Source organism: Saccoglossus kowalevskii, chromosome 10 (genome assembly GCF_978046115.1).
Source record: "Saccoglossus kowalevskii chromosome 10, keSacKowa6.1, whole genome shotgun sequence".
Taxonomy (NCBI): Eukaryota; Metazoa; Hemichordata; class Enteropneusta; family Harrimaniidae; genus Saccoglossus; species Saccoglossus kowalevskii.
The window spans coordinates 16,579,942-16,606,952 of record NC_140650.1 but is presented as its reverse complement, the minus strand read 5'-3'; the positions used below and the strand labels follow the sequence as shown (position 1 = coordinate 16,606,952).

The following is a 27,011-nucleotide window of genomic DNA, read 5'->3' as shown; positions in this document are numbered from 1 at the left end:
GTATCCCAGTTTGAATTTGAAAATGCTTTCTTTTTCAGTAAACCAAAATGGCAGCCCCTATCACGAGCAGCGCCTTTCCTCCGTCGACGCAACTAATCGACCTTCCCAACGTTAAAAGCGAATTGTTATTCACCATCAAAGAGTGTAGTTCTAGAGGTCTTCTTAATAGTGTCAAATGGTATGTATGTTTGCAACGCGTATCATATGGCCAGTGGTTTAGAGTGTTCGTCTAAGGTGCAATACATCACCTTGTCACTATCGCTTTTTGACAAACTAATGAGTTCTCATCCGAATCACCAGTTGAGGACATTAATGACATAATGTTCAATACTGTCGATATCTCCTTCAAGTTTCCCAAAGAACCCAAATTATGGGAATTTACAGCGAGTTAGGGAGATACGTACCCTTTGGATATATTTATTAATAAATCAATTAATAAAATATTACAACCGCATTCAGAATACTAAAAATGTTTTCCTTAAAGAAGCTTTTTCAGTTAATAAAAGCCTAAAAATTAAGTGGTATTTGGAAATTACAGACTTGCTGAAGAATATTAAACAGGAATGTTTAATTAATAAAAGTGATAAATTAACTTCTACTGTTCTACAGACATAAATATCATCAAGTCCAACCTCAAACATAAATTTACATCCCATTGGAAAGAAGAAATCCATAGTGATATTCGTGAAAAGTCTGAGGGAAAAAACAAACTCAGAACTTACAGAACATTTAAATTCAATATCAGTATGGAATCATATCTCATCAATATCAAAAACATTGATTTGAGAACTAGTCTGGCTAAGTTCCGTCTGATTGACCATGCCCTCAAGATTGAGACTGGCAGACACAATTGTACTCCACTCAATAACAGGGTTTGTGACATGTGTTACCAAGATACCATTGAAAATGAATTTCATTTTATGGTGGAGTGTCCCAAATACAAATAGACGCAGTGTTAATTCTGTTTGATACAGCGGCTGATGTGATTGACTCCTTTCACAACCTGCCTCCTGAAGAACAGTTCACTGCACTGTTAAATAATGATAGTATTGTCATCCAGGTAGCACAGTATATCAACAAGTGCTTTGAAATTAGACAACAAATTTTGGATTAATTGAAGGAGTTGTTTTATTATTTTTTTTTTTTTTGCATTTAATATTTTGTTTTTGTAGATTAGTTTATTTTTTTTATTACTTCCTTATTAGTGTATTAGTACACAACTGAACAATGTGGATAATAAATAACATTACGTACTGTCAAACTTTTTATTTTCGCTTGCATTTAATTTCACTATTTTGACATTTTGAACAATTTCACAAGATTATGAGTTCAAAAGACTGAGAAGCAATGAGTTTCGTTGGTATACCCACAAGTATTTAATTAAGTTTTCCAGGTTTCATCTACGGGCTGCTATCAGTTCAGTTATATATCTTTTATATACCGTTATGTGCATGTGTTTGATACGCAGGGCAGCAGAATTATCCTGTGCATTGAGTGTTACTGAGCCATCTTCTTTGCCAAAGGAGGATGAGTGTCCGGTAAGTTGTAGAATGTGTTTAGTGCAATGTCAAGCACCTTTGTTAATTTGTGATACTGTAAAATACTTTATTTTTGCTTGGAATTAATTTCGCTATTTTCACTGAAGGAATGATTCAGTGAAATAAAATCAAGCGAATATTCTTATTTCCTATATTTTACATTTAACTCGTCAAAAATCAGTGAAAATAAAATCAATACAAAACACCCAAAAAGTCTTTTTCAGCGAAGATTAATTCCAGCTAAAGTAAAGTATTTCACAGTAATCCATTCACTGTGAGATCTCGAGTAACCGAATGTCACAATACTGATCTTTCAGAGAGAAACATGGCGCTGAGATATCCTTACTTCATCAATCATAATCAAATCTGTTATAGCACATTATTAGGCATGTAACCACCCAACAAATAATTGTTTGTTCAATCCCACAAGATTTTTAACAAGCTATATTTTGTTGTCTTGTTTTTGCGTTCAATTTCCTGGATCTCTCAATAAACAGAAAATGGTCTTTTGTTTTCAGCAGCATGTATGTAGAGACTTGTGATACCACCACTACAATCAGTGAATTTTACAAGGTTTTTTTATGGAAGAACAACTGTTCATGTTCTTTTTTACGTCAGACTAAATTATTTTTATTTTTGAGGGATGTCTTTCGAGCAATGAAATATTAAACGTTTTAGAGACGCTGGCCTCTGTGATGTGATATTTATGTGATCAGACTTTGTGATTTGATTCTTGTCAACTTATTATATTTTAAATTTGTGTTTGGGTTTGGTCGGCCACATTCCAACTTGAGATAGGACTTCTCAATCATCGAACAACTTGAAAACCAATCACTTGTTTCACGTAAACACCATTTGATGCTGATCAAAACACTTCAAATGAATTGTGTAAAAGTGTAAACTTCAGATAGTTATGGAGACTTGTAGAATGTCATAAAACATAAACGTTGCATACGCAGATGAAATAACTGACCCACACAGTTGAGCGCAGACTACACTAAAACTTGAAAAGGGGGAAATTGAACATTAAGGCATTTTCCACACAAACTTAAGTCAACCAATCAGTGACTGGTACAAAATTAATCATGTTTTCAAGCGATTTCTATACAAACTGGAGCAGAATAATTATGTATAACATCTATAAACATTAAATCGGAACAAATCACATACATCAATAAATATAGAAATTATCAACATCAAAAACACATCTATGGCTTATTATGGTTTCAATGATATAATTAAACAATTGAAAGTCATTTTGCTCATTATTACTGCCTTTGCAAATTCTACAGTAGTGACACTATTGATGCAAAGTTCAGAAACATCTTGTCTGAATATCATTTTACGTCTTTTGATACCTTGGATTTGTTGATTTTTTAAGTTCATCTTAATGCATTGCAGTCCTACTTGAGTGCAGGGTTAGAAAATGAAAAGTACCTTTCTAAAATCTATTGAAATGCAAGATAATAGTTGCTGGTTAAAAGTTGAAATTTATCCTGTCAAATCAAACTTTGTGCTTGTCTTATATGATAGGCAGACAGGTACCTGGCTAATATCATGTTTGTGTATTGTATCAAATGCACCTATAACGCTTTTGATCAGGTTCGTGCAGTTTTTTACAGTTTTTTACAGGCGGGTAAATTCTATGCATGTGGATTTTGGTGTCAGATGTATAGTAATAATAAATACTTGGATTTTCAGGATTTCTTGCAAGAATTTGACAAATATACTTTGGCCAAGGCGTACTTTGATTTGAAGGAGTATGACAGAGCAGCTCATGTAGTGAAGCAATGTAAAAGTGCCAAGGCCTATTTTCTTCATATGTATGCAAGGTACATGGTAAGTAATCAATATCTCCATATGTATACAAGGTACATGGTAAGTATTCAATATCTCCATATGTATACAAGGTACATGGTAAGTTATCTATCTCCATATGTATGCAAGGTACATGGTAAGTATTCAATATCTCCATATGTATGCAACGTACATGGTAAGTAATCACTATTTCCATATGTATGCAAGGTACATGGTAAGTATTCAATATCTCCATATGTATGCAAGGTACATGGTAAGTTATCAATATCTCCATATGTATATCTCCATATGTATACAAGGTACATGGTAAGTATTCAATATCTCCATATGTATGCACGGTACATGGTAAGTAATCAATATCTCCATATGTATGCAAGGTACATGGTAAGTATTCAATATCTCAATATGTATGCAAGGTACATGGTAAGTAATCAATATCTCCATATGTATGCAAGGTACATGGTAAGTAATCAATATCTCCATATGTATGCAAGGTACATGGTAAGTATTCAATATCTCCATATGTATGCAAGGTACATGGTAAGTATTCAATATCTCCATATGTATGCAAGGTACATGGTAAGTAATCAATATCTCCATATGTATGCAAGGTACATGGTAAGTAATCAATATCTCCATATGTATGCAAGGTACATGGTAAGTATTCAATATCTCCATATGTATGCACGGTACATGGTAAGTAATCAATATCTCCATATGTATGCAAGGTACGTGATAAGTATTCAATATCTCCATATGTATGCAAGGTACATGGTAAGTAATCAATATCTCCATATGTATGCAAGGTACATGGTAAGTAATCAATATCTCCATATGTATGCAAGGTACATGGTAAGTAATCTATATCTCCATATGTATGCAAGGTACATGGTAAGTAATCAATATCTCCATATGTATACAACCACAGTCAGCTGGCGCACATGTGATAATAAAATAAATACGATATTTACTATATGGGGGCCGCCATCTTGAATGACGCATAAAACTAAATAAGAGACAAGTTGTGAAACGCGTTTTTCAGATTCCTACAAATCCTGACAAAAATACCAATCCTTCACAAAAATACGGTCCGTTGGGGTCATATTAAGCCAACCGATAACAAAATTCGGCCGAATTCGGCGTTTTTGTGTGGAAAAATCCCTTGCATACAAAAACCTAATTACGCGAAGAACATAGAACACTAAGCCGGAGTATTTGAAACTAAAAATTTGCATTCCAGCACAGCAGCCAATCAGCGACGGCCTAACGCTTAGATGACAATTTCGGTTTCAAATACCCCGGCTTAGTGTTCCATGTTCTTCGCGTAATTAGGTGTTCGTATGCAAGGGATTTTTCCACACAAAAACGACGAATTCGGCCGAATTTTGTTACCAGTTGGCTTAATATAACCCCAACGGACCGTATTTTTGTGAAAGATTGGTATTTTTGTCCTGATTTGTAGGAATCTGAAAAACGCGTTTCACAACTTGTCTCTTATTTAGTTTCATGCGTCATTCAAGATGGCGCCCCCCATATAGTAAATATCGCATTTATTTTATTATATCAGATGTGCGCCAGCTGACTGTGTATACAACGTACATGGTAAGTAATCAATATCTCTATATGTATGCAAGGTACATGGTAAGTAATCAATATCTCCATATGTATGCAAGGTACATGGTAAGTAATCAATATCTCCATATGTATGCAAGGTACATGGTAAGTATTCAATATCTCCATATGTATGCAAGGTACATGGTAAGTAATCAATATCTCCATATGTATACAAGGTACATGGTAAGTATCTCCATGTATATCATGTCAGTTAGCCAGGATTATGTGATTTTTTTTAACATAACCCTTAGTACCGGTAATTTGTCTGCAGTATCTTCATTACATCCTTATTATTTTCTATCAGTTAATAGCAATGTGTATATAAAGTGAATGTAAAAGAAAAATTCAATATTACAAATCAAGAGAATGCTCATCTATTGTGAATCTGTTGTGTACAAATTTGATATTGAAGTTTAATTAATTAAGAAAATACAGTAAATTACACTTGAAATATTTCACCTACATTGGCGATATTGATCTCTCATTTGCATATATAAATATATAAATTAAATGAATTCATATTTGGATAAGAATTTTTGTACTATTCATATTTGTAGTCTGGTGAAAAAAAGAGATATGATGAAATGCCTGATCCGCTTGGACCAATGGAATATTCTGATATAAAGACTGAGTCATTGAAGACTCTGAGAATGGAACTAAGTCAGCTACACCAACATCACAAACTTGATGGATATTCCGCGTATCTGTAAGTTTAAACTTTCTATCTATACTCTGGGGCGGAGCTATGCCATAGAACGTTTTACGTTACTAAAGTGGATTTCTGTTGTTTCTGTGCGAGCTGCTGTGGAACGCCGATCGAAGAGCCGGTAAAAACAGCTAAAGTCAAGGAAACAGTGATCCTAAGTAACTAAAATTTATACCTCAATTTGTGACAAACATGGTATAAGTGTGATAAATCAACATCACTTACAACATCACTACGACACTTGACATCTATGCATCGTAATTGTCACATGACCAATGATATAGGATATCCCAAATATTGTCTATGTTGATACTGAGGGCGCTGTCTCAGAATAGCTTTGAGCATGTGTACTGCTGATCTAAAGATGTGAAACATTAAATCACTTTGAATGTAATTTTTTGACATTATTGTAATCACCTTGTTCTTGTCGAATAATGCTATTTTTGCTCTTCAATTGAAAGGCACATAAACTAAAAAAAGTTCAATATTACCGCATTATAAATCATGAAATTATGTCTGCTCAGACCAAAAATGTTATAGAATTGTAATCTAATTATCACGCAAGGTAAAATCAGTCAATTAGCATGATTTCAGAAATGATGTGATCTATCGGTAGTTGTAGGGATTCATTTAGATTCTGTTCACTTTGATCACAAATATTTTCACTCAGGTATGGTGCTGTGTTAAAGAAGTTAGGACTTTTCAAAGAAGCCAGAGAAGTTTTGATTGAAGCTGTCAACAAGACACCTCTACACTGGGGTGGTTGGTTGGAGTTATCTAGTTTGATTACAGATATAAATATGGTATGTGCATTCTATATATATGGTATGTGCAGACACGTGTCATGTAAATATGGAAGTCCATTTGCAAACCGATTCCAGCTACAGTAGTTGATTGGCAGCCATTTTTGTGCTAACAATTCATCGTAATCAAGCATTTCTGCCTTTCTGAGTCTTATTTGTGTATGGTTGGATTTTGTGCAAACTTGATGCCTATCTGTTGTTTTTCAGATCAAATTCAAAATGGCCGACTGGTTGCCATTTTGTTTTAGTGAATTCTATTCTAGAGCTGTATCTCTGACATGCCTTAAATTTTCATGTTCAAAACTTTGTTCAGACATTCATTCATCCTGTCACGGATTATACACATTTATTCATTTGATGGCAGGGTAGTGGCTATTTTAATTTTGAAAATTCATCAAAAGAATCGTGCAACATGTACCAGTACATTATATGACCATGATTAATGTCATTATGTTTTTAAGATTGATTTAAAACGGCCGACTGGTGGCAATTTAGGGGTTATGAATTCAATTCTTGGGCCATATCTCTGACCTACATGTTCCAATTTCAGTAATTACTTGTTACAGGAAAGTTCAGTGTCATTTTCAAATTACTGGATAAAGAAATTCTTCTTTGTACACATTTATCTAGAAGTTCAAATATTATTATTAATCTTTTTTTCAGATAAGTTCAGTTTCATTTCCAAATCACTGGATAAAGGAATTCTTTCTAGCGCACATTTACCTTGAACTACAAATGCATGAAGAGGCACTACTAAAGTATGATTTCTTGAAGGAAGCAGGGTTTCATAAAAGTACTTATATCATGGCACAGATTGCCATGGCAACACATAACATGAGAGGTATGTGGTCAGCAGTGTTAGTAATTCACATATGATTTAATAGTGATCTGATCTCATGTAACCATAGATATGTACCTGTAGTTTACTGTTGTCTAATCTAGTGTATTCTCGGGGGCAGAGACACTGCTAAGAAATGCACCACTGTATCATATATTTCTATAGGCTCTGCGTGAGCTGCCGTGAAACGCCTGTCAAAGAGCCGAGAAAACGGCACAAACCAAAATTTGAAGTAATCCTGAACAACCAGATTTATATATGTTACACACGTAGGGCTAATCTTGTTACACATGCAGGGGTAATCTCAACACTATTCAGAGAAGTCTGAACAACTATCCCAAAGTACCATTTTCTGAGAGTTTTCGGCTTTTGTTTCACCAGGGAGGTTGCCAGGCAGTGAAAATGCCCAGAGAATAGTCTAGTCTAGTGTGGAGTGAAGTTGTGTACTGATTTATAATTAAATTCTGTTCATGTGTAACATGAAACCTGTAATGACTTTACATTTGGTCAATTGGTAAAATTTTATTGGACTGTAAAGTTTACAACTGTTTACCAATTGTTACAGAAACATAATCCTGTCTACTGTGAATGTAACATTAAAATGTTCATATGTACACTGTAAATAATGTGCAGATATCAATTGACAGACATGGGAAAATAAATGACATACCTTCTGGCTTCTGCTCAGTAACATAGCACAGATTTTGTTTCTAGTGTGTCAATGCTGTCAGTAGGTTTCTTTGTTAAACCTCCTAAGGCCAAAAAATATGTTTTTCAAACTGATGACAAGAAGCAAGAATATTTTTAAAACCTAAGGTTAATGAGTATTTGCGTTTATTAGTTAATATGGTGTCACAGATTCTACGTAGATTTTTTACATGACTTTATAGTTTGAAAAGCTCCTTGTCATGAACATGTTACTAACGCATGGTTTGATTGTCATAGATGCTGATATAGCAGTAGACCTATTTGCTGAACTGCAAGAAGTAGATCCATATAGACTGGAACATATGGATATATATTCCAACCTTCTCTATGTCAAGGTAAAAAAAATCTGATCTTTGAAATGTTACAAGTACACTGTAACCTTGTTATAATGAACACCTTTATATTGAATTTTCTGTCATAACAAACACATTGCATGTCTCCCACTCATAACAAACCCAATGTATTATGTGCTTCATTATAGTGAACACTTCACTATAACAAACCCAATGTATTGTGTGCTTCATTGTAGTGAACACTTCACTATAACAAACCCAATGTATTGTGTGCTTCATTGTAGTGAACACTTCACTATAACAAACCCAATGTATTATATGCTTCATTATAGTGAACACTTCACTATAACACACCCAATGTATTATGTGCTTCATTATAGTAAACACTTCACTATAACAAACCCAATGTATTATGTGCTTCATTATAGTGAACACTTCACTATAACACACCCAATGTATTATGTGCTTCATTATAGTAAACACTTCACTATAACAAACCCAATGTATTATGTGCTTCATTATAGTGAACACTTCACTATAACAAACCCAATGTATTATGTGCTTCATTATAGTGAACACTTCACTATAACAAACCCAATGTATTATGTGCTTCATTATAGTGAACACTTCACTATAACAAACCCAATGTATTATGTGCTTCATTATAGTGAACACTTCACTATAACAAATATTGTATTGTATGTCCCCCCAATGAGGTTATAATGAGGTTACAATGTTGTACAATGTGTTCCTTAAAATCATACATCCAATCTGTATGGTCATTTTCAGCTGATTCCTGTTCTTTGGATATTGTCCACAAATGAAAGTGTTAAAATTTGCTTACAAGGCTATCTACTGTTATTTAATTATTCTGCCTTCTCCTCCATTAACAAGCAAATGAGAATAAAATAAAGTGTGTTACTACACCAAATATCTTGATAACTCCGGGGAGTTATGAGGATTTATATATTCTGTCAGAGGTACATTACTTGGGGTTTGCAACTACGGTGACATGATACCAAGATCCCGTTTCAATCTTGCTCTCTCATAAGCGTTCCAACTCAGAAAAATGCGAATGCGCATGCCCAAGGTAACTACGATACTGGGATGACCAGGTGGATCAAAATAGCTGCTCACGATATGACAGATTACGATAACTATATTTTGTGTACATTTTTGATGTATTACATTTTTTCACTATGAATGTGGTAATGCATGTTTTATTGTTTTATTACAAACCGCCTATGTCATGTCAGAAGGTCGTAGCATCAGTCTCGCTATCTACGAGATGAGACTTGAATGGGATCTTGACATGATGTCACCATACAGTACTATGCGCGTTGCAAACCCCAAGTAATAAATCTCTGATTCTGTATATAAGTAGGGCTCAAACTTCAAAGTTGAGAGGGCATCAAAACCAAATTTATAAAATGGTCTTGGTATATAGAAATAAAATAGAGAATATCAAAAAACATCAATGCAGGAAATTCTTGTCCTGCATACAAATATTTCTAATACATGTAATAGTAATGCATGTGCAAGGAGATTGAATAAATATACAATTTTTGGTTTCTGAGCAAACACGGTAGTGATGATAATATCATTATGATTTGACAGGAAATGAAGCCTGAACTCGGTTATCTTGCCCATAAATGTTGTGAAATTGACAAGTATAGAGTGGAAACATGTTGTGTTATCGGTAAGTAGGCTTGTACTTTTCTGTGAGTGTCTGTAACAATCTATTTGCACATCAATATTGAAATGTTATGAATTTTAAATACAACATAAATGACTGATAGTAGTTGTCAGATTGGACCTATGATTAGTAGACATCATTCTGTAACAGTTCCATTTTTTCATAACAAATGCACAAAATAGCCGTGTTTATAGTCTGCATGTTCTTCAGAAGATTTAGACAAATATAGCTAAATTTTTTTAGTAAAAAACTGAAAATTGACTTAACTTTTGTATGTTAGCTCCAAAATTAGGGTTTATTTCCTGAAATATATAAGAAAAAGGTGCAGAAAAATTTGGGCAAGAAAGTCTAGTGAAAAAATGGAGATCACTATATTAATGTTTGATTTCCTTTTGTTTTTATAATGACAAACAGTGAATTAGCATATCAAACAGTAAATTTTGGTGCGTCAGTAACATGTCATATTGGGTGATAGGGCACAATGATGTACATCTTGTATGTGTCGCACTGACTGTAACTGACCACATGCTTCTCTCTGATTCAGGTAATTTCTACAGTCTGAGATCACAGCATGAAAAGGCAGCGCTTTACTTCCAGAGATCTCTGAAACTAAACCCACATTACCTGGCAGCGTGGACATTGATGGGACATGAATACATGGAAATGAAGAACACATCTGCCGCTATACAGGCTTATAGACAAGCTATTGGTATGTACCGGTATACTGTAAATACATTGATTACATCATAGTTTTATTGTAATTAGGATATTTTGTGCAATCACTGATTTGCCAGTCAAGCAATGAAATTAACCTTTTCACCACCTACCAGCGCCTCTCTTTTCATCACAAATTCACAAAATAGTCCCCTTTATAGTCTGCAGAAGATGGGGACAAATATGGCCAAATTTTTTGAGTAAAAACTGAAAATTTACTCCAATTTTGTCTGTTGGCTCAAAAATTTGGGTTCATTACATAAATATTGAAGAATTTAGGAAAAAAGTTTAGAAACATTTGGACGAGAACGTCTGGTGGGCAGTTCTTTTAACATAGCATGTGTTTGAATTTCATGATGAATAATTAATACATTTACAGTATCTGGTACAGACGTTGTGTAGATATTCATTTCTGTTGTTATATATCTATCCCATAATATGGACCATATCTATAGTCTTGTATTTCATAGTATATGCTTTATTAATAGCACATATGTATGCGTAAATGACAGAAGTGTATCTCTGGTCAAAATAGATGACATGTGAATGACCTACCATCTAATGAATGTATATTTTTAGTCCCCGTTCGGACGCAGTCCGAAAACGGGGACTTATGTTTTGCCCTGTGTGCGTCCGTCCGTCCGTGCGTCCGTCCGTCCGTCCGTGATCACCTGTATCTCGAACATGCATGGACCGATTAAGTTCAAACTTCACTCATACATCACACCTTATATGGGACATATGCACATGCATTTTTTTCATGATCCGATTAACGATAGCCGAATAGCGGCCATTTTAAGGCCGAAAATGCATCAAAATCGCACATTTTCACCATTCCGGACCCGGATCTCAGTTATGCATGGACGGATTTTGTTCAAATTTGGTACATACATTAAACATAATAGGACCTTGATGCACGTCATTTTTTTTTTTGGATCGGGTTCGAAATAGCCGACTGGCGGCCATTTTGTTTTAAAGAATTCAGTTCTGAATCCGTATCTGAGACATGCTTGGATTGATCGAGTTCAAACTTCACACACACAAGGTACATCATGTCACAAATATGTATGTGCATTTGTTTCATGATCTCATTAACGATAGCCAAATGGCGGCCGCTTTAAGGCCGAAAATGCATTGAAATCGCACATTTTCACCATTCCGGACCCGGATCTCAGTTATGCATGGACGGATTTCATTCAAATTTGGTACATACATTAAACATAATAGGACCTTGATGCACGTCATTTTTTTTTTGGATCAAGTTCGAAATAGCCGACTGGCGGCCATTTTGTTTTAAAGAATTCAGTTCTGGATCCGTATCTGAGACATGTCTGGATTGATCAAGTTCAAACTTCACACACACAAGGTACATCATGTCACAAATATGTATGTGCATTTGTTTCATGATCTGCTTAACAATAGCGGAATGATGGCCATTTTAAGGCCGAAAATGCATCAAAATCACATATTTTCACAATTCCAGAACCGGATCTCAGTCATGCATGGATGGATTTTGTTCAGATTTAGCACAATGTGTTGTACATATGCAGGTGCATTTCGGTCATGATCTGCTTTGAATGTATATGTTACTCAAATATGAACGGAACGGGGACGTGTCATTGACAATGACTTGTTTGCTTTTGTGCATTTCAATTGGAGCTGCACTTCTAATAGAATGAATATGGTATTAGTGGTGTTGTTCACTTTTATATGCATTTGTAATATAGCAAATACAGTAGTGGGGGAAAAAACAAAGATTTACCTCAGTGTGGAATTAAAAAAAATTAAATCACTATTTTTTTCAGAGGTCAATCGTCGTGATTATCGTGCGTGGTATGGTCTCGGGCAAACATATGAAATTCTGAAAATGCCTTTCTACTGTCTGTATTATTACAAGCAAGCACAGAAACTCAGGTAAGGGCCTCATCTGAAATTAGAAACTGTTATCAGTAGAAGTAGATTTTATTCTAAATAATATGGTTATAATGATAAATTTAAAATCAACAACACAAAACATGATAACATATCCATATCTTCAACATCAAAATGGTGAATGTTTAGTGGTGAATTTCACCATTTGACATCCAATCTTGTGAGTATATCATTTAAATGCACATGTACAGTGGTAATTTTGTGTCGGATCACGATTTAAAAACAAATATATGTAAAATTGCCACAGCTGAGCAATGGAGCTAATTTCCTTTCAAATCCCACCGTTGTAAACAGCTTCTATCAAGTTCCGGTTAAATTGATTTTTGACTTAAAAAAGTTACTACATTGGATATATGTAACTGAATATTACATCCATGATTTATGCTACAATTATGATAACATATTGCCCTATGTGTGCAAATTTTGTCTATGGGAGATCAATATACACAAATTCCTAGAGGGAACTACCGTAATACTCAAGGATTATATTGCAACCCAGTCACCTGACATAAGCCTTCAGAAAAATTATATAATTTGTTTTTAATGTGCTCTTTTACATCTGAGCAGTAAAGACCATATACACATGTTTTGTTTTTTTATTAATGCCAGTGTGTCATTACAAAAAATAATTTGCACTACAGACTGTTTCACTATGACATTGATACAGACATTTGTGTTTAATTATGTGTAAATGATGCCAAAAAAATAATTGCTGTCTACAGCGGATCACTCATGACGTAATCAGGCATACTAATCAGGATCACTCAGCATCAGCATGTTTATCATACGAGTAATTGTCCGTCGTCGTCCGTGTCAATGTTTTACTTTTTAGACTTCTTCTTGAAAACAACAAGCCTGAATGCTTTGATACTTGGTGTATATGTACCTTGGGTAGGCCTCTCTTAGGTTTGTTCATTTCATGATGATATCTTTAATTCTCTAATTTTGATGAATATTTTTGATAAAAAGTGATATTTTCGACTTCTTGTAAAAAATGGCAAGTCTGAATGCTTTGATATTAAATATATAGGTACTACATGTGGACCTCTCTCAGATTTGTTCATTTCGTGATATCTTTAATTCTCCAATTATGATGAATATCTTTGTCATTTTTGGTAAAAAGTGATATTTTCGACTTCTTGTGAAAAACGTTAAGTCTGATTGCTTTGATATTACATATATAGGTACTACATGTGGACCTCTCTCAGATTTCTTCATTTCATGATGATATCTTCAATTCTCTAATTTTGATGAATATTTTTGGTAAAAAATGATATTTTCGACTTCTTGTAAAAAACGGCAAGTCTTATTGCTTTGATATTAAATATACATGTACTACATGTAGACCTCTCTCAGATTTGTTCATTTCATGATGATATCTTCAATTCTCTAATTTTGATGAATATTTTTGGTAAAAAATGATATTTTCGACTTCTTGTAAAAAACGGCAAGTCTTATTGCTTTGATATTGAATATATAGATACTACATGTGGACCTCTCTCAGATTTGTTCATTTCGTGATGTTATCTTCAATTATCTAATTTATAGTTATAGTTTTTCGAATTCTTGTTGAGAACAGTAAGTCTGATTGCTTTGATACAATGTACTATACATATTGTTCATTTTCTAATGATATTTTCAGTTCTTTAATTGAAATGTGCATTGCTAACAGCGGAGCTATCTCAGCCGACAGTCTGCTTGTCTTTTAAATCATGTTGTTTGAGATGATTCCACATTCATCATCATTGTTGCTAACAAGAAGCTATTTGAATGAACCTTGCAACACCAAAAAAATTAATGCCAAGTCTCAATGTTCCTATAATCACTTTATGCTAGTTCCAGCACCAATTTCATTTAATGATGGTTGTAAGTGAAATATTGGATCCTGTATCCAATTTATCATGTTTTTTTTAATTCTATATTTTAAATGATGCTGATATAGTATTGTGGCTCATGCATACATGTTGGTATTTTATGATATACTCTACAGCAGTGGTGATGTATTCTTTAAATACAACATTTTATTTCTATATACCAGTAATAATGATTTAATATGTGTTATCCAGAGAGAAAACAATCAATCATATTGCCATTCCATGCACATACTGTAGCTAAAAATGATTCTTTTGTTTAAACAAAAACTAACCTTCCAACGTACAGGTGATCTACATTCATTTCATCAAATAACAGATTAAAATATACTAAAAAGCATAACAAAAAAACAGTCCATTCGCCTTGAAAATTATGTACAGGTAACTGTAAATTTTTTTTTGTGCTCATGTACTATAGACCCAACGATTCAAGAATGTTGGTTGCTTTGGGCGAATCTCTCGAGAAATTGGAACGAATTCAAGCTGCTAAGAAATGTTACTGGAGAGCGTACTCCGTGGGTGATGTCGAGGGACAGGCGCTGATTAAACTAGCTAAGTACGTTTTGGTTATGTCTTGAGAATATGCACCTTACATACCGGTATATGGTTTTAAAAAAAAAAGTCGAGAACAATCGGAAAATATTGTAATCTTCGGTTTAATTCTTCACTGATGCACATCATTTTGTTTTGATATCATTTAAAATGGCTGACTGGTGGCCATTTTTCTTAGCAACATATTTTTCACTGGATGCATTTTGTTTTGTGATATCATTTAAAATGGCCATTTTTTTAATGACAATTTTTTCACTAATGCACATCATTTTGTTTCATGATATGATTTAAAATGGCTGACTGATGGCCATTTTTTTTTTCGATTCATTTCTCACATACACTTTCACAGATTTTGTTTAGATTTAGCGCAGAAACAAGACATAGTGTGTTGGATGTTCTTTTCAATAGTACTGCCAAATTGTTATTACATTCCCATATGCTAAAGGAAATTCGTTCGTACTTATTTTTTATTTTTTTTTTGTACTTTACAAAAAATCCTACAGGAACAATGTTATTAACAATGTTTTGTAGTGTGATTTGGTCAAAAGGTCTGACTGGCAGCCGTTTATGACATAAAAATGTTTAAACCTAAAACTGAATGTAATCCCATATTTAACTTTGCTAATTCAGGCAAACTTGTTACGGATATTAATAAAATATTTTTCAATGAAAATGTGTTGTGTATGATTTTAAATCTCAAATGAACTCTTAAATAATTGACAAAGACTATTTTTGCTTATGTCTGTTGTATTATGATGGCAGAATTTAAGGTGCTAGTTTGGTTTTGTTGTAGGTTGCATGAAAACTTGAAAGAAGAAGAACAAGCTGCCACATTTTATGCCAAATTTGTTGAACAGTCAGAAGTAATGGGAGTAAGTAAATAAAAAATAGAATTAAAACACTGCCAGGAAAACTGCATTACACTGCCCTCGGTGGTCAATTTGAGAAATCTTTTGTTTTCCCAAACTTCAATTTTTTTCAGCACCACAGTTTTATTTTTCAGATTCAGCCAGCATGCCACATATTAAGACAGGTCGTGACATATAAATGTTCCCAGGAAATTAACAAATTCTTGCATGGTACATGGTCAAATTAGGTTGACAACGTATAGTGGCTCTCAGTGTATTGTGAACATTGTTATGCAAATCTACCCTGCTGTAGAAACTAAATATTTAGTGATTTGATATTTGGATATATGCTTCTCAGAGGTGCATAGATACAGTAATGGCTTATATTCACTTTACAGTCATACCTACAGAACAGAACCCACAGCTACAGTGGTCAATCAAATAACACTATTAAACATTTTCTTCTAGACTGTGGAAACTGAAGAACGATGTCATGCATATTATTTCTTAGCTGATTATTACATGAAACAAGGCAGTTATGAAGAAGCAAGTAGTTATGCTCACAAGTGCTGTGCATACAATGAGGTAAGAAAATCAGTTGCTGGTTCATGGGTGACTATGCAAACCTACACTTTAGTACAAATTATAGTTGTGGTGCGATACCTATATATGTAACAGATGCATGTGTTTGACCAGGCCTGGTTGACACCGGATAGTTCATTAAAATACCATTGTGATCGGAAGATTGTTACACTTGTCCAATAGTCTCACCTTACCAAAATTCGGAATTCGGGCGAATATAAACTGAGCCGGCGATTCAACTAAAACAGATAAAAATCGGCCCCCTAATAATAGAAAGCCTTTACCGTAATGGAGTCGATCCCCAATGCTGTATTTCATAGATAATCTCAGTCATAAAAACTGCAACCTATTCTCCTGTCGTGCGTAGCAACGGGGCTGAAAAAATATCTGCACCCGTTGGTAGCGGAAACAAGAGAGAATGAACGGATCAGGCCTCGCACGCACAAGCACCCTAGGGTTGAATTCTTAGAAGAGGCCTTTCCTATAGGGAATGCCACTCTAAGGTGTTTTTGTGGACCCGGGTATATTCCCTAATAGTTCCCGTCGGGGCTGTAATCTGTAATTAAGCCTAACGAGTAATAAATGAAATTTATTATTTCCACGGTAAGTGATGTAGTAAACTTTGAATATGGTTTCTGTGGCAAAATGCATGTCCACTCAGACAAAACAAACAGTGACATTAAGTATGTGCAGTTGTCGCCTGCCACAAACAAATAAATATTAAAAGTAAACGTTCTATTCTGGCATCTCTTTAAACCTTTGACTCCTCCAGGATGTAAATATTACATCATATCTATTTTTCTTAATAATGTGTATTTTGTTATTATATTGCAGACGAAGGAAAATGGAAAAGCTATTCTAAGACAAATAGCAAACCTTAGGGTCACATCTGAGGTCTCTAAACCCGATGATAGCCCCTCGGAACATTGTATGAAAGTATCCAATGAGAACACACCAATGAGAACAGGAATATCACCCATGGATTTAACATTCACACCATAGACAACTTCATTGTTGACATGAACTTGACATCAATGGATGGGAATACTATCATAGACAACAGTGGATTCAATGAGATTCCCTAAATGTACACATTCATGGACATGAGCTTTACCAATAAACAACAGTGGATTCAATGAGATCTCCTAAATGTACACATTCATGGACATGAACTTTACCCATATAAAACAGTGGATTCAATGAGATCCCCTAAATATAAACATTCATTCACATGAACTTAACCCATAGACAACAATGGATTCAATGAGATTCCCTAAATGTACACATTCATGGACATGAGCTTTACCAATAAACAACAGTGGATTCAATGAGATCCCCTAAATGTACACATTCATGGACATGAACTTTACCCATAGACAACAGTGGATTCAATGAGATCTCCTAAATGTACACATTCATGGACACGAACTTTACCCATAGACAACAGTGGATTCAATGAGATCTCCTAAATGTACACATTCATGGACATGAACTTTACCCATAGACAACAGTGGATTCAATGAGATCTCCTAAATGTACACATTCATGGACATGAACTTTACCCATAGACAACAATGGATTCAATGAGATCTCCTAAATGTACACATTCATGGACATGAACTTTACCCATAGACAACAATGGATTCAATGAGATCTCCTAAATGTACACATTCATGGACATGAACTTTACCCATAGACAACAGTGGATTCAATGAGATCCCCTAAATATAAACATTCATTCACATGAACTTAACCCATAGACAACAGTGGATTCAATGAGATCCCCTAAATATAAACATTCATTCACATGAACTTAACCCATAGACAACAATGGATTCAATGAGATCTCCTAAATGTACACATTCATGGACATGAACTTTACCCATAGACAAGTGGATTCAACTGCCTCATTATAAATAACGATGATTTCGATAGCAATACCATAGACAACAATGAATTTACTGCCGTCATCATGGATTCATCTTCTCTGATAATCATGTCATAGATTATTTATAATTACGACCCACAGCCTCCATATTGGATGTGGAGTTATATGCAAGATACAACTCTCGCACTATAGAGTGTAGAATGAACTCTGAATCCAATATGGCACTGTAAAGATTCCATTGCTGTTATGAGATACCATCAGTATGTGATATTGCCTAATTTGATTTTAGGCCCAAAACTCAGCTGGTGCATAGCACAGAACACCATAGTTCTGGTACACTAAAAAAGTTGCATGATTTTTCATTACTGAGTTTAATGCCAAAATTTTATGCAGATTCACAGTCGATGGTAACTTAATAGAGTAATATTTTGTTGTCTGATAGTTTTATAGCAATGACATAATGTAATGCCAACTATGAGTAATTATATGCTATAATACAACTTTGAAAATGTACCCAAAATATACCACACCATGCTTGAAAATGATATCACTTTTAAAAGTGTAGCACTCATGTATTTCTGGTCGTTTTAATGTAAAATGTGACTGCTTCACCAACACTCATGTTACAATTAAGGCAGATGCTGCTAACTTTGAACTAGCAAAACATTGGTTAATCGACTATTAACTGGTCATTAACAGATGTATGGCCCCTTAATGGCATCATGATGATGTTCCAATAAACCTTCTCGATCTGAAAATACAGTTATTTGAAGAATTTATCTATATTACCAATATCGGTAGTTACTTCTGTTGGCCTATTCTCGACCGTCACTCATCTGTGTACCTATGCTTCACCAGTGAGTTTCATTATGCTTTCCTTAGTAGCATGAACTGTTGACTTTGTCTAGTGGAGCTAATCATATTACTGATTGATTTCATACTTGGTGTATATATACCTTTGACCTCTTGGATTTGTACATTTCGTGATGATATCTTGAATTCTCTAATTTTGATGAATATTTTTTTGATTAAAAATGATATTTTCTGAAGTTTGTTTTGATATCACACATATAGGTACCTCGAGTGGACCTTTCATGATGATTTCAGTTCATGATAATTTCTTTTAATTCTCTAATTTTGATTATTATTTTTGTCATTTTTGATAAAAAGTGATATTTTTGATTTCTTTGATATCAGATGTATAAGGGATGACGTCAAAAGATCGATGTCGGATAAAAAACTTATTTCCTTTAGTTTGGGGGTGGGGGGTTTTGACCTTAAAAAGTTTCCATCCTACGAAAACGATTTTATTTGTAGTTCGTTTTTTTTTCTATCCAATCATGGACAGAAATAAACGAAAAGGGAAAAAAACAGAAAAATGGTTTGGTTCGAGTGTAAATCTGTGCGTCAAATGAGGTGCATTTGTAAAATCTTTTTACACCCACCCGACAACCAACTGCTATGCAATACTACTGTCCGATTATCAATTTGTATTTAATGGTGAATGTAGTCTGACGCCATGACCAATATTTATCAATTAAGTTTCAGTGGGGGGGGGGGGGGGAACTAAAGGAATTAAGTTTTTTATCCGACATCGATTTTTTGACGTCGTCCCTAAGTATTTTAGGTGGACCTCTCAGATTTGTTCATTTTGTGATATCTTGAATTCTCTAATTGAAATGTGCATTGCTAACAGCAGAACTATCTCAGCCCAGAGGCTGATTGTTTTTTTTAAATGTTAAATGCAAATGCAAATGCAAATTTGTTTTCTTGAAAGTCTATCAAAGGAATGTGAATTTAGCAACTTTTACTTCGATAACAACTAAAAATTGGACAATTCTTTACAAGACCATGTATGTGACATACAAAGTACCCTTAGTCTCATATTACTGGGATAATTGTTAATCCATGAGTATTTGTAATTGTGGAAGACTTAATTCATTTCTTCTTTTAAAGGCCCAATTCATTTGCCCCGGGCAAGTGTGAATTGGAGGTGTGGCTATGTTAATAAGTGTTGTTAATCACTTGCATAGCCTATGACGCATCCTGTTTCAGCGGTCCAACATCACGTTACTGCAGCAGATTGACAGCAGTTAATTATTCAAGATTAGTAGCGCGTCCCTTTCCACGGTTCCTGTTTTTGACTTTTATCCGCCAAAATCTCAACCCGTACACTATTTATAAATACTACACACAGTCACTGCTGTGATATTCATAGTCACAATGCATCCACTTTGGCACGACATAATAGACCTGTAAGTTCGAGAAAACGCGTTTTTACCGGAGCTTGGCTTGAACTGTTTACTACAGCATGACAAGCAAGGAAATAATCCCTATTGTTTAGGAGCATATTTATAGTATACCTGGGCCTTTAAGCAAGGCACGTAGTCACACCACTGTGTATTTGGTGTTATTTCTGCAAATTTAACAATAGCTTTTCAAAATTTTTGATAAACTGATTGAAGATGTTCACTTTGACTAATGGATGACCAGATCGGAAAGAGTTCCTTTTGTACCCCCTAACCTTAACCCCCCCCCCATTTAATTGTACATGCCCCTCCTAAGTACATCTATAGTTATCTAGTCATATACAAATAAATTGGGTAACTGGGAGTGAGTGTTTGAGTTAGGGTTCGGGATGGGGGTACAAAAAGAACTTTTGCCACCAGATCATTAATATGTAAAGCTGTAACACAATTTTTGTTCATCAGCATACACTGCCAGTATTCCTACTCACTGAGGACAAGTACTGTATAATTGAGTGTAATTTGTTTATTCATATATTAAAATGTTGTATAACACGCATAGAATACAATTCTCAGCAGTGTGTGATGTGTTAAAAACATTCATTGCAGGTCTCCAGGGGGGACCAACATCGTCTCTGGAACAACTTTTATGATATGGCTATGTGATAGATAATTTGAGACGGGCTTTATACAAGACGAACCATATAAACAGACTGAATTGTCTGGAAGACTAGTTAACCTGCTTTTCCTATTTGATAATCGTTGTCATAACTATTCAAAATAGCAAAACGTTTTTTTATTGATAGCTTCTACACTATTGTTACTTAGGACAACAGTCATCAAATAATATCTACTATATTTCGGTTTGAGCAGCGTTTATTTATTGACTGGTTTTCACATTGCTAGCTGTATCAAACAAAATATGATAATAAATGATATCAATCATTTAGCAAACATTTCTGCTTTATGATAATTTAGAAAAAACACACAATGATTTTGTGGTTGGTGATAGAAATCCCAATGCAATGTCGCCGTCTTAAGATTGAAAAGCATACCTTTTTTTTAAAACTGGTTTTGCGTTTCACACTTAATAAATTTACAAGTAAAAACCTAAAACTTGGCAAAGTTGAAAGGCTGATAAGCACACATTAAAACACTGCTCGTATTATCACTGATAACCCAACACATCTTCATTTGGCATTTACAAACAAAACACTGAATATAAATCACTCTTAATAAAAAAAAATACTGTTTTTGTACAATATACAATGAATTCCAAACTTTTCAGTTCCAAATACATCAACCATGATGTAAATATATACAAATTTTACAAATTTAAATTCTCATATAACTAAAGAAATAGTTATAAATGATAAAATATCTCTCCCAAATTGATTTAACATGGTGACAACCACTGGGCCAACTTAATGTTATCGGTGACATAGCTGTTGACGAGTCCCAAATACTATAAATCATTTTATTTTGATGACAAAAGTCACTAACTTAGTCGGATATAAAATGTTCGGCGATGCCACATTTTTCAGTTTTACCTAAATTGTGAAGTTCATGAACAGCTGTATTTCATGAAATTAAAACAAATTATTGTTATTTGAGCTACCAGGGTGACTGCTCTATTAAAAGCGTTGAAATATACACTAGTAATAGAGCAATTACAGCACATGTAATTCAGAATGTACTGCTAAAATATTTTTTTATGATATTATAGGCTCTAAACCGGTTTTGCCAATTTAGGTGCATTTAAACCAAATCACTCTAAAATGATTTGAATTGTGAACAGCTTTACTTTCTTAGAGAAAATTTTTTTTTGCGAATCTGTAAAAGTCACAAAATTTAGGTTTTACACATCAGAGTGTCAATGACTTTTGCCTTCACAGACTCCATAAAATACTGAAATCGCAAATAATTTCTAGCAGTGAAAATTTAATTGGCTTACAGTATTTTAAAGTGCATTAATAAACAATACTGAACGAATGAATAGATAGACATCAAACACCCCACTCCATTCCCCTCACCCAAAAAGTTAATGATATTCACAATCTACAAATGTCAATATAAGCACCATGGATTGTCATCAATCATAAAGATGTCTAATTTCACTGTAGAAACTTCCTAACCGGTGGAGGTTTTGGATTAAAACCAAAAGGAACATCTTGTAGTGGTCTGTTTGGATTCAGTAATCTATCATGCATGGGGGAAGCACGTAAAGGCTCTAATTTTGACATGGAGCCACTCATTGTGTTCAGACTGGGAGCACTGACGTAGCGTTGTGCTGTCTTCTCACCCATAGCACTGGCACTCATTTTCTTTTTCTGTAAAAAAACCCCGAAACAAGACAGATTAGCAATTGTTGTTTTTTTCGACGAAAATACCTGCAGAGTCTTGCAGTGATTTGTATCATGAGTACGTGGAGATGATTAAAACAATACCATATTTGGTCTACTGTATTAAAAACACATAACGGTATCTAGTAGGAGCACAAATAAACCAGAAATTGTATACTGGATCATTAAAATGTAACTTATTTAGATCACAGATCATTTAGTGAGCACATGATTGTGTAACTAATAGAGCCAATATAATAGTCCTGAGTTACAAGAAGACTATAGTATACTTGGCAAGTGAAGACCATTTTATTATTATATTAGAACTCAATCCCTTGGATGATGATTTAACCTTTTCACCACCAGAGTTTCCCTCTTCGATTGATGGAAATGAACCCCAATTTTGGAGCAACAGACAACATTTTAGTCAATTTTCAGTTTTTACTCAAAACGCATTTAGCTATTTTTGTCTATAAATGGGAATATTTTGGTGGTGGTTAGAAATGTCTGCAAGAACTTCGGCTCGAGTATGCAGGTGATTCATTCTAACTTACAAGATCCCTATAAACAGGAATGCCACTCTAATTATAACACTCTAAGAGTTGACTCAAAACATGCAACAGAACCAGAGATGCTTCACACAGGTCACATTGGGTTGGGAGGTTTAAAAAGGGGGAGGGGATTTTATCAAAACACAATATAACACATTAAAGTACATGTAAATAACATACCTTGCTAGCTAATGGGTTTAGTACGCCTACATTAGGTGCAGCATTGAACACTTTATTAAAATTAGTTTCACGGTTAACAAGTTCCATCTGGAAGAACTTCTTATCATCCTGTGAAATAAAACCATGCAATGTTAGTTTGTCCCATCGTTAGAAATGGTATACATAAAAAACCATGCAAGGAATACGGTAGTGGTTTAACTTGTTTTAGTCAAGGTCAGAATATATATATATATATATATCAACTTACAACAAGTTTTTTCATATAAGCTTCTCTTTCAAGCACAGCTTCTTTTAATTGTTGTATCATTTCTAAGTCTTCTGGTCGTGATTCTCTCCGGGAGTATCTATCTTCAGCTTCCTCCAACCTACATTGTGAACCAATCAGATGTCACCATACTAATACATTGTGAACCAATCAGATGTCACCATACTATTACATTGTGAACCAATCAGATGTCACCATACTATTACATTGTGAACCAATCAGATGTCACCATACTATTACATTGTGAACCAATCAGATGTCACCATACTATTACATTGTGAACCAATCAGATGTCACCATACTATTACATTGTGAACCAATCAGATGTCACCATACTATTACATTGTGAACCAATCAGATGTCACCATACTATTACATTGTGAACCAATCAGATGTCACCATACTATTACATTGTGAACCAATCAGATGTCACCATACTATTACATTGTGAACCAATCAGATGTCACCATACTATTACATTGTGAACCAATCAGATGTCACCATACTATTACATTGTGAACCAATCAGATGTCACCATACTATTACATTGTGAACCAATCAGATGTCACCATACTATTACATTGTGAACCAATCAGATGTCACCATACTATTACATTGTGAACCAATCAGATGTCACCATACTATTACATTGTGAACCAATCAGATGTCACCATACTATTACATTGTGAACCAATCAGATGTCACCATACTATTACATTGTGAACCAATCAGATGTCACCATACTATTACATTGTGAACCAATCAGATGTCACCATACTATTACATTGTGAACCAATCAGATGTCACCATACTATTACATTGTGAACCAATCAGATGTCACCATACTATTACTACAAACCCTTCTCTCCAAACAAATCTATCATCAACAAAATATTAAGTACTGTAAAGTAATTTATTTTAACTTGAATTTATTTTTCACTGAAGGGGTGGATCAGTGAAAATAAAATCCAAGGAAAATGTCCTTTTTTTCTACAATTTACATTTGATTCATCAACGAAAGTAAACTTCAATCTGTCAGTATAGATTATAGTAGTATATAGTATATCAGTATAATCAATCTGTTTTTTCAGCGAATAATAATTCCAGCTAAAATAAAGTATCTTACAGTAATTCAGTATTGGCATTCACATAACTATAAAATAAATTCAACATTATACTTACATAATTTGAAGCGCTGAAATTTTATCTTTTAATAATTCTTGGGCTCGGTTAAATTCTCCCAGCATGCTCTGTGTTTCTCTCAGATGCTCTGCTGCCAAGTTATCAAGGTGTTTTTGATGTTTCTTGGCCAATTCATTTTCTTGCTTTCTGTAATGTATAAAAATGTCCAATGGTGATCACAATAGTGTAATTGTTTGCACAAAAGCGTTCGGCTGTTTTGTGTAGTGAATTTGCTTTGTGTATATCTGCCTGATGATTTCAGAGAAGAACAACAGATCCTTACTCAAGAAATTGGAAAAAGCAGCGAGAGAAAACTTTGTAAATGAACTACAACCTTCTTGGAATTTTAGGTGGTATAAACCTTTTTACCACCAGTTTCCTCTTTTCTTCACAAATTCACAAAATAGTACTTTTCTTTCAGATGATTGGGACAAAAATAGCCAAATTTTTTTTTAGTGAAAACTAAAAATTGACTCATATTCAGTCAGTCTGCTGGCTCCAAGAAACAAGTGCAGAATAATATGAGGTTAAGTCGGTCTACAGGGAAGTGGGTGAATATTGCGGAGATTGTTATCTTGTTTGACAGTAAATTGAATTATAAATTTACTGCATAATCATTTCACTTCTTAAGTTCTAAACCTGACTAGAAAAGAGTCTAAATCATTGCGTCACACCACCTTCAATATGGGTATACAGTATGATTGAGACAGGTATGAGACGTATACAGTGCATTTAAAATGCATTGTTTGTGCAACGAGTGAGGGACGTCAATTACAAAGTCAAGAGCAAGAGCATAAACTTTACCTGAGTTGATTATTAGTTGCACTTTTTATTCTAAGAATCTCTTGTCCTTTAAACTCAATTTCTTTGTTTAGTTGATCTATGTCTACTTTGATTTCTCTGATCTCTGCTTCAACATTGTCGATGTGCCGCTCTCTGTGCCTCAGATCATCTTGCAAGTCGTGTATTTTATCTTGATAATCTGTTTCCTAGACGATTAAAAAATTATACAGAGTACGATAAAAATGTGTTTTATATAAATTAACCCTTTCACCTCCAGTTCCCACTTTTCATCACAATTCACAAAATAGTCCTGTTCATAGTCTGAACTGTCCTTCAGAAGATTGGGACAAAAATAGCCAAATTTTTTGAGTGAAAACTGAATCAAATTTTGTCTGTTGGCTCCAAAAGTAGGTTTATCTATGGAGCTAGTAGCTCCACGGTTTATCACATGGTTTAATTGTCACAGAGTGCATGATCATGCAGCAATTGTTACCAAACAACAAAACAACACACAAACACTTTCATGATTCACAATTCAGAATAGAAACATTCAGGATATTGTGTGATCCAGTGAATCTTGTATTGACTAAGATAGTGGTCATCTTCTGAGTTCAAGTGGATTTTGTTAACTGCCAATGCATGTGATTGTATTCAATAAACTTCATGCATATACATATATACACATATGCTTGTAGTGAGAGGAATGTTTGTTTTTCTAAAAAACGTAAGGAAAATGTTCTCCTCCATATTCAGTCAGTGCTGTAAAATCTGTATTAGAAGCTGCATTCCTAATAGAAGCCGCATCCATGCTTTTTGAACAATTTAGAACCAAACATTCACCATTTCTCATATGTGTAGATGCTCTAATAGAAGCCGCATCCCCTCTGTTGCATTGTACCATTTTAATAGAAGCAGCGGCTTCTAATACAGATTTTACAGTAATACTGATACATGTTTTTCTACCCAAATATTTTATAAAAAAAATCTAACATACAGTGCTCAATCAGCAGTGTGCAACAGAGGTGTATGTAAAAATAATTTGGTGAGAGTGAAAGCACACC

At 34.3% G+C, this 27,011-nt stretch overlaps 2 protein-coding genes across 2 annotated transcripts in view; one reads left to right on the top strand and one right to left on the bottom strand.

Annotated features, from left to right (window-relative positions):
• Positions 1-29: 29 nt before the first annotated feature.
• Positions 30-21,216, top strand: LOC102805066 (cell division cycle protein 23 homolog). The gene is made up of 14 exons (XM_085504313.1): positions 30-178; positions 1,469-1,538; positions 3,240-3,377; positions 5,528-5,676; positions 6,347-6,479; positions 7,143-7,320; positions 8,263-8,360; positions 9,936-10,017; positions 10,559-10,723; positions 12,534-12,642; positions 14,950-15,087; positions 15,877-15,955; positions 16,400-16,516; positions 17,348-21,216. Exons 1-14 carry the CDS (start codon positions 48-50, stop codon positions 17,513-17,515), a joined length of 1,755 nt encoding a protein of 584 aa, XP_085360439.1. The 5' UTR covers positions 30-47; the 3' UTR covers positions 17,516-21,216.
• Positions 21,156-27,011, bottom strand: part of LOC102805402 (protein FAM184A-like) — a 19,123-nt gene continuing 13,267 nt past the window's right edge. The window contains exons 12-16 of the mRNA XM_085504312.1: positions 25,972-26,156; positions 25,168-25,314; positions 23,968-24,085; positions 23,721-23,828; positions 21,156-22,977 (exon numbers count right to left, since the gene is read on the bottom strand). Coding sequence (XP_085360438.1) covers positions 22,762-22,977; positions 23,721-23,828; positions 23,968-24,085; positions 25,168-25,314; positions 25,972-26,156 — 774 coding nt within the window. The 3' untranslated portion in view covers positions 21,156-22,761. The remainder of the gene's footprint in view (positions 22,978-23,720; positions 23,829-23,967; positions 24,086-25,167; positions 25,315-25,971; positions 26,157-27,011) is intronic.

Bases quoted from the DNA above. Each gene is read 5' to 3' on its own strand.
- LOC102805066 (XM_085504313.1), top strand. From the start codon at position 48: ATGGCAGCCCCTATCACGAGCAGCGCCTTTCCTCCGTCGACGCAACTA. The intron at 6,480-7,142 runs GTATGTGCATTC...TCTTTTTTTCAG, and splicing joins TGATTACAGATATAAATATG to ATAAGTTCAGTTTCATTTCC. The intron at 10,724-12,533 runs GTATGTACCGGT...TATTTTTTTCAG, and splicing joins GGCTTATAGACAAGCTATTG to AGGTCAATCGTCGTGATTAT.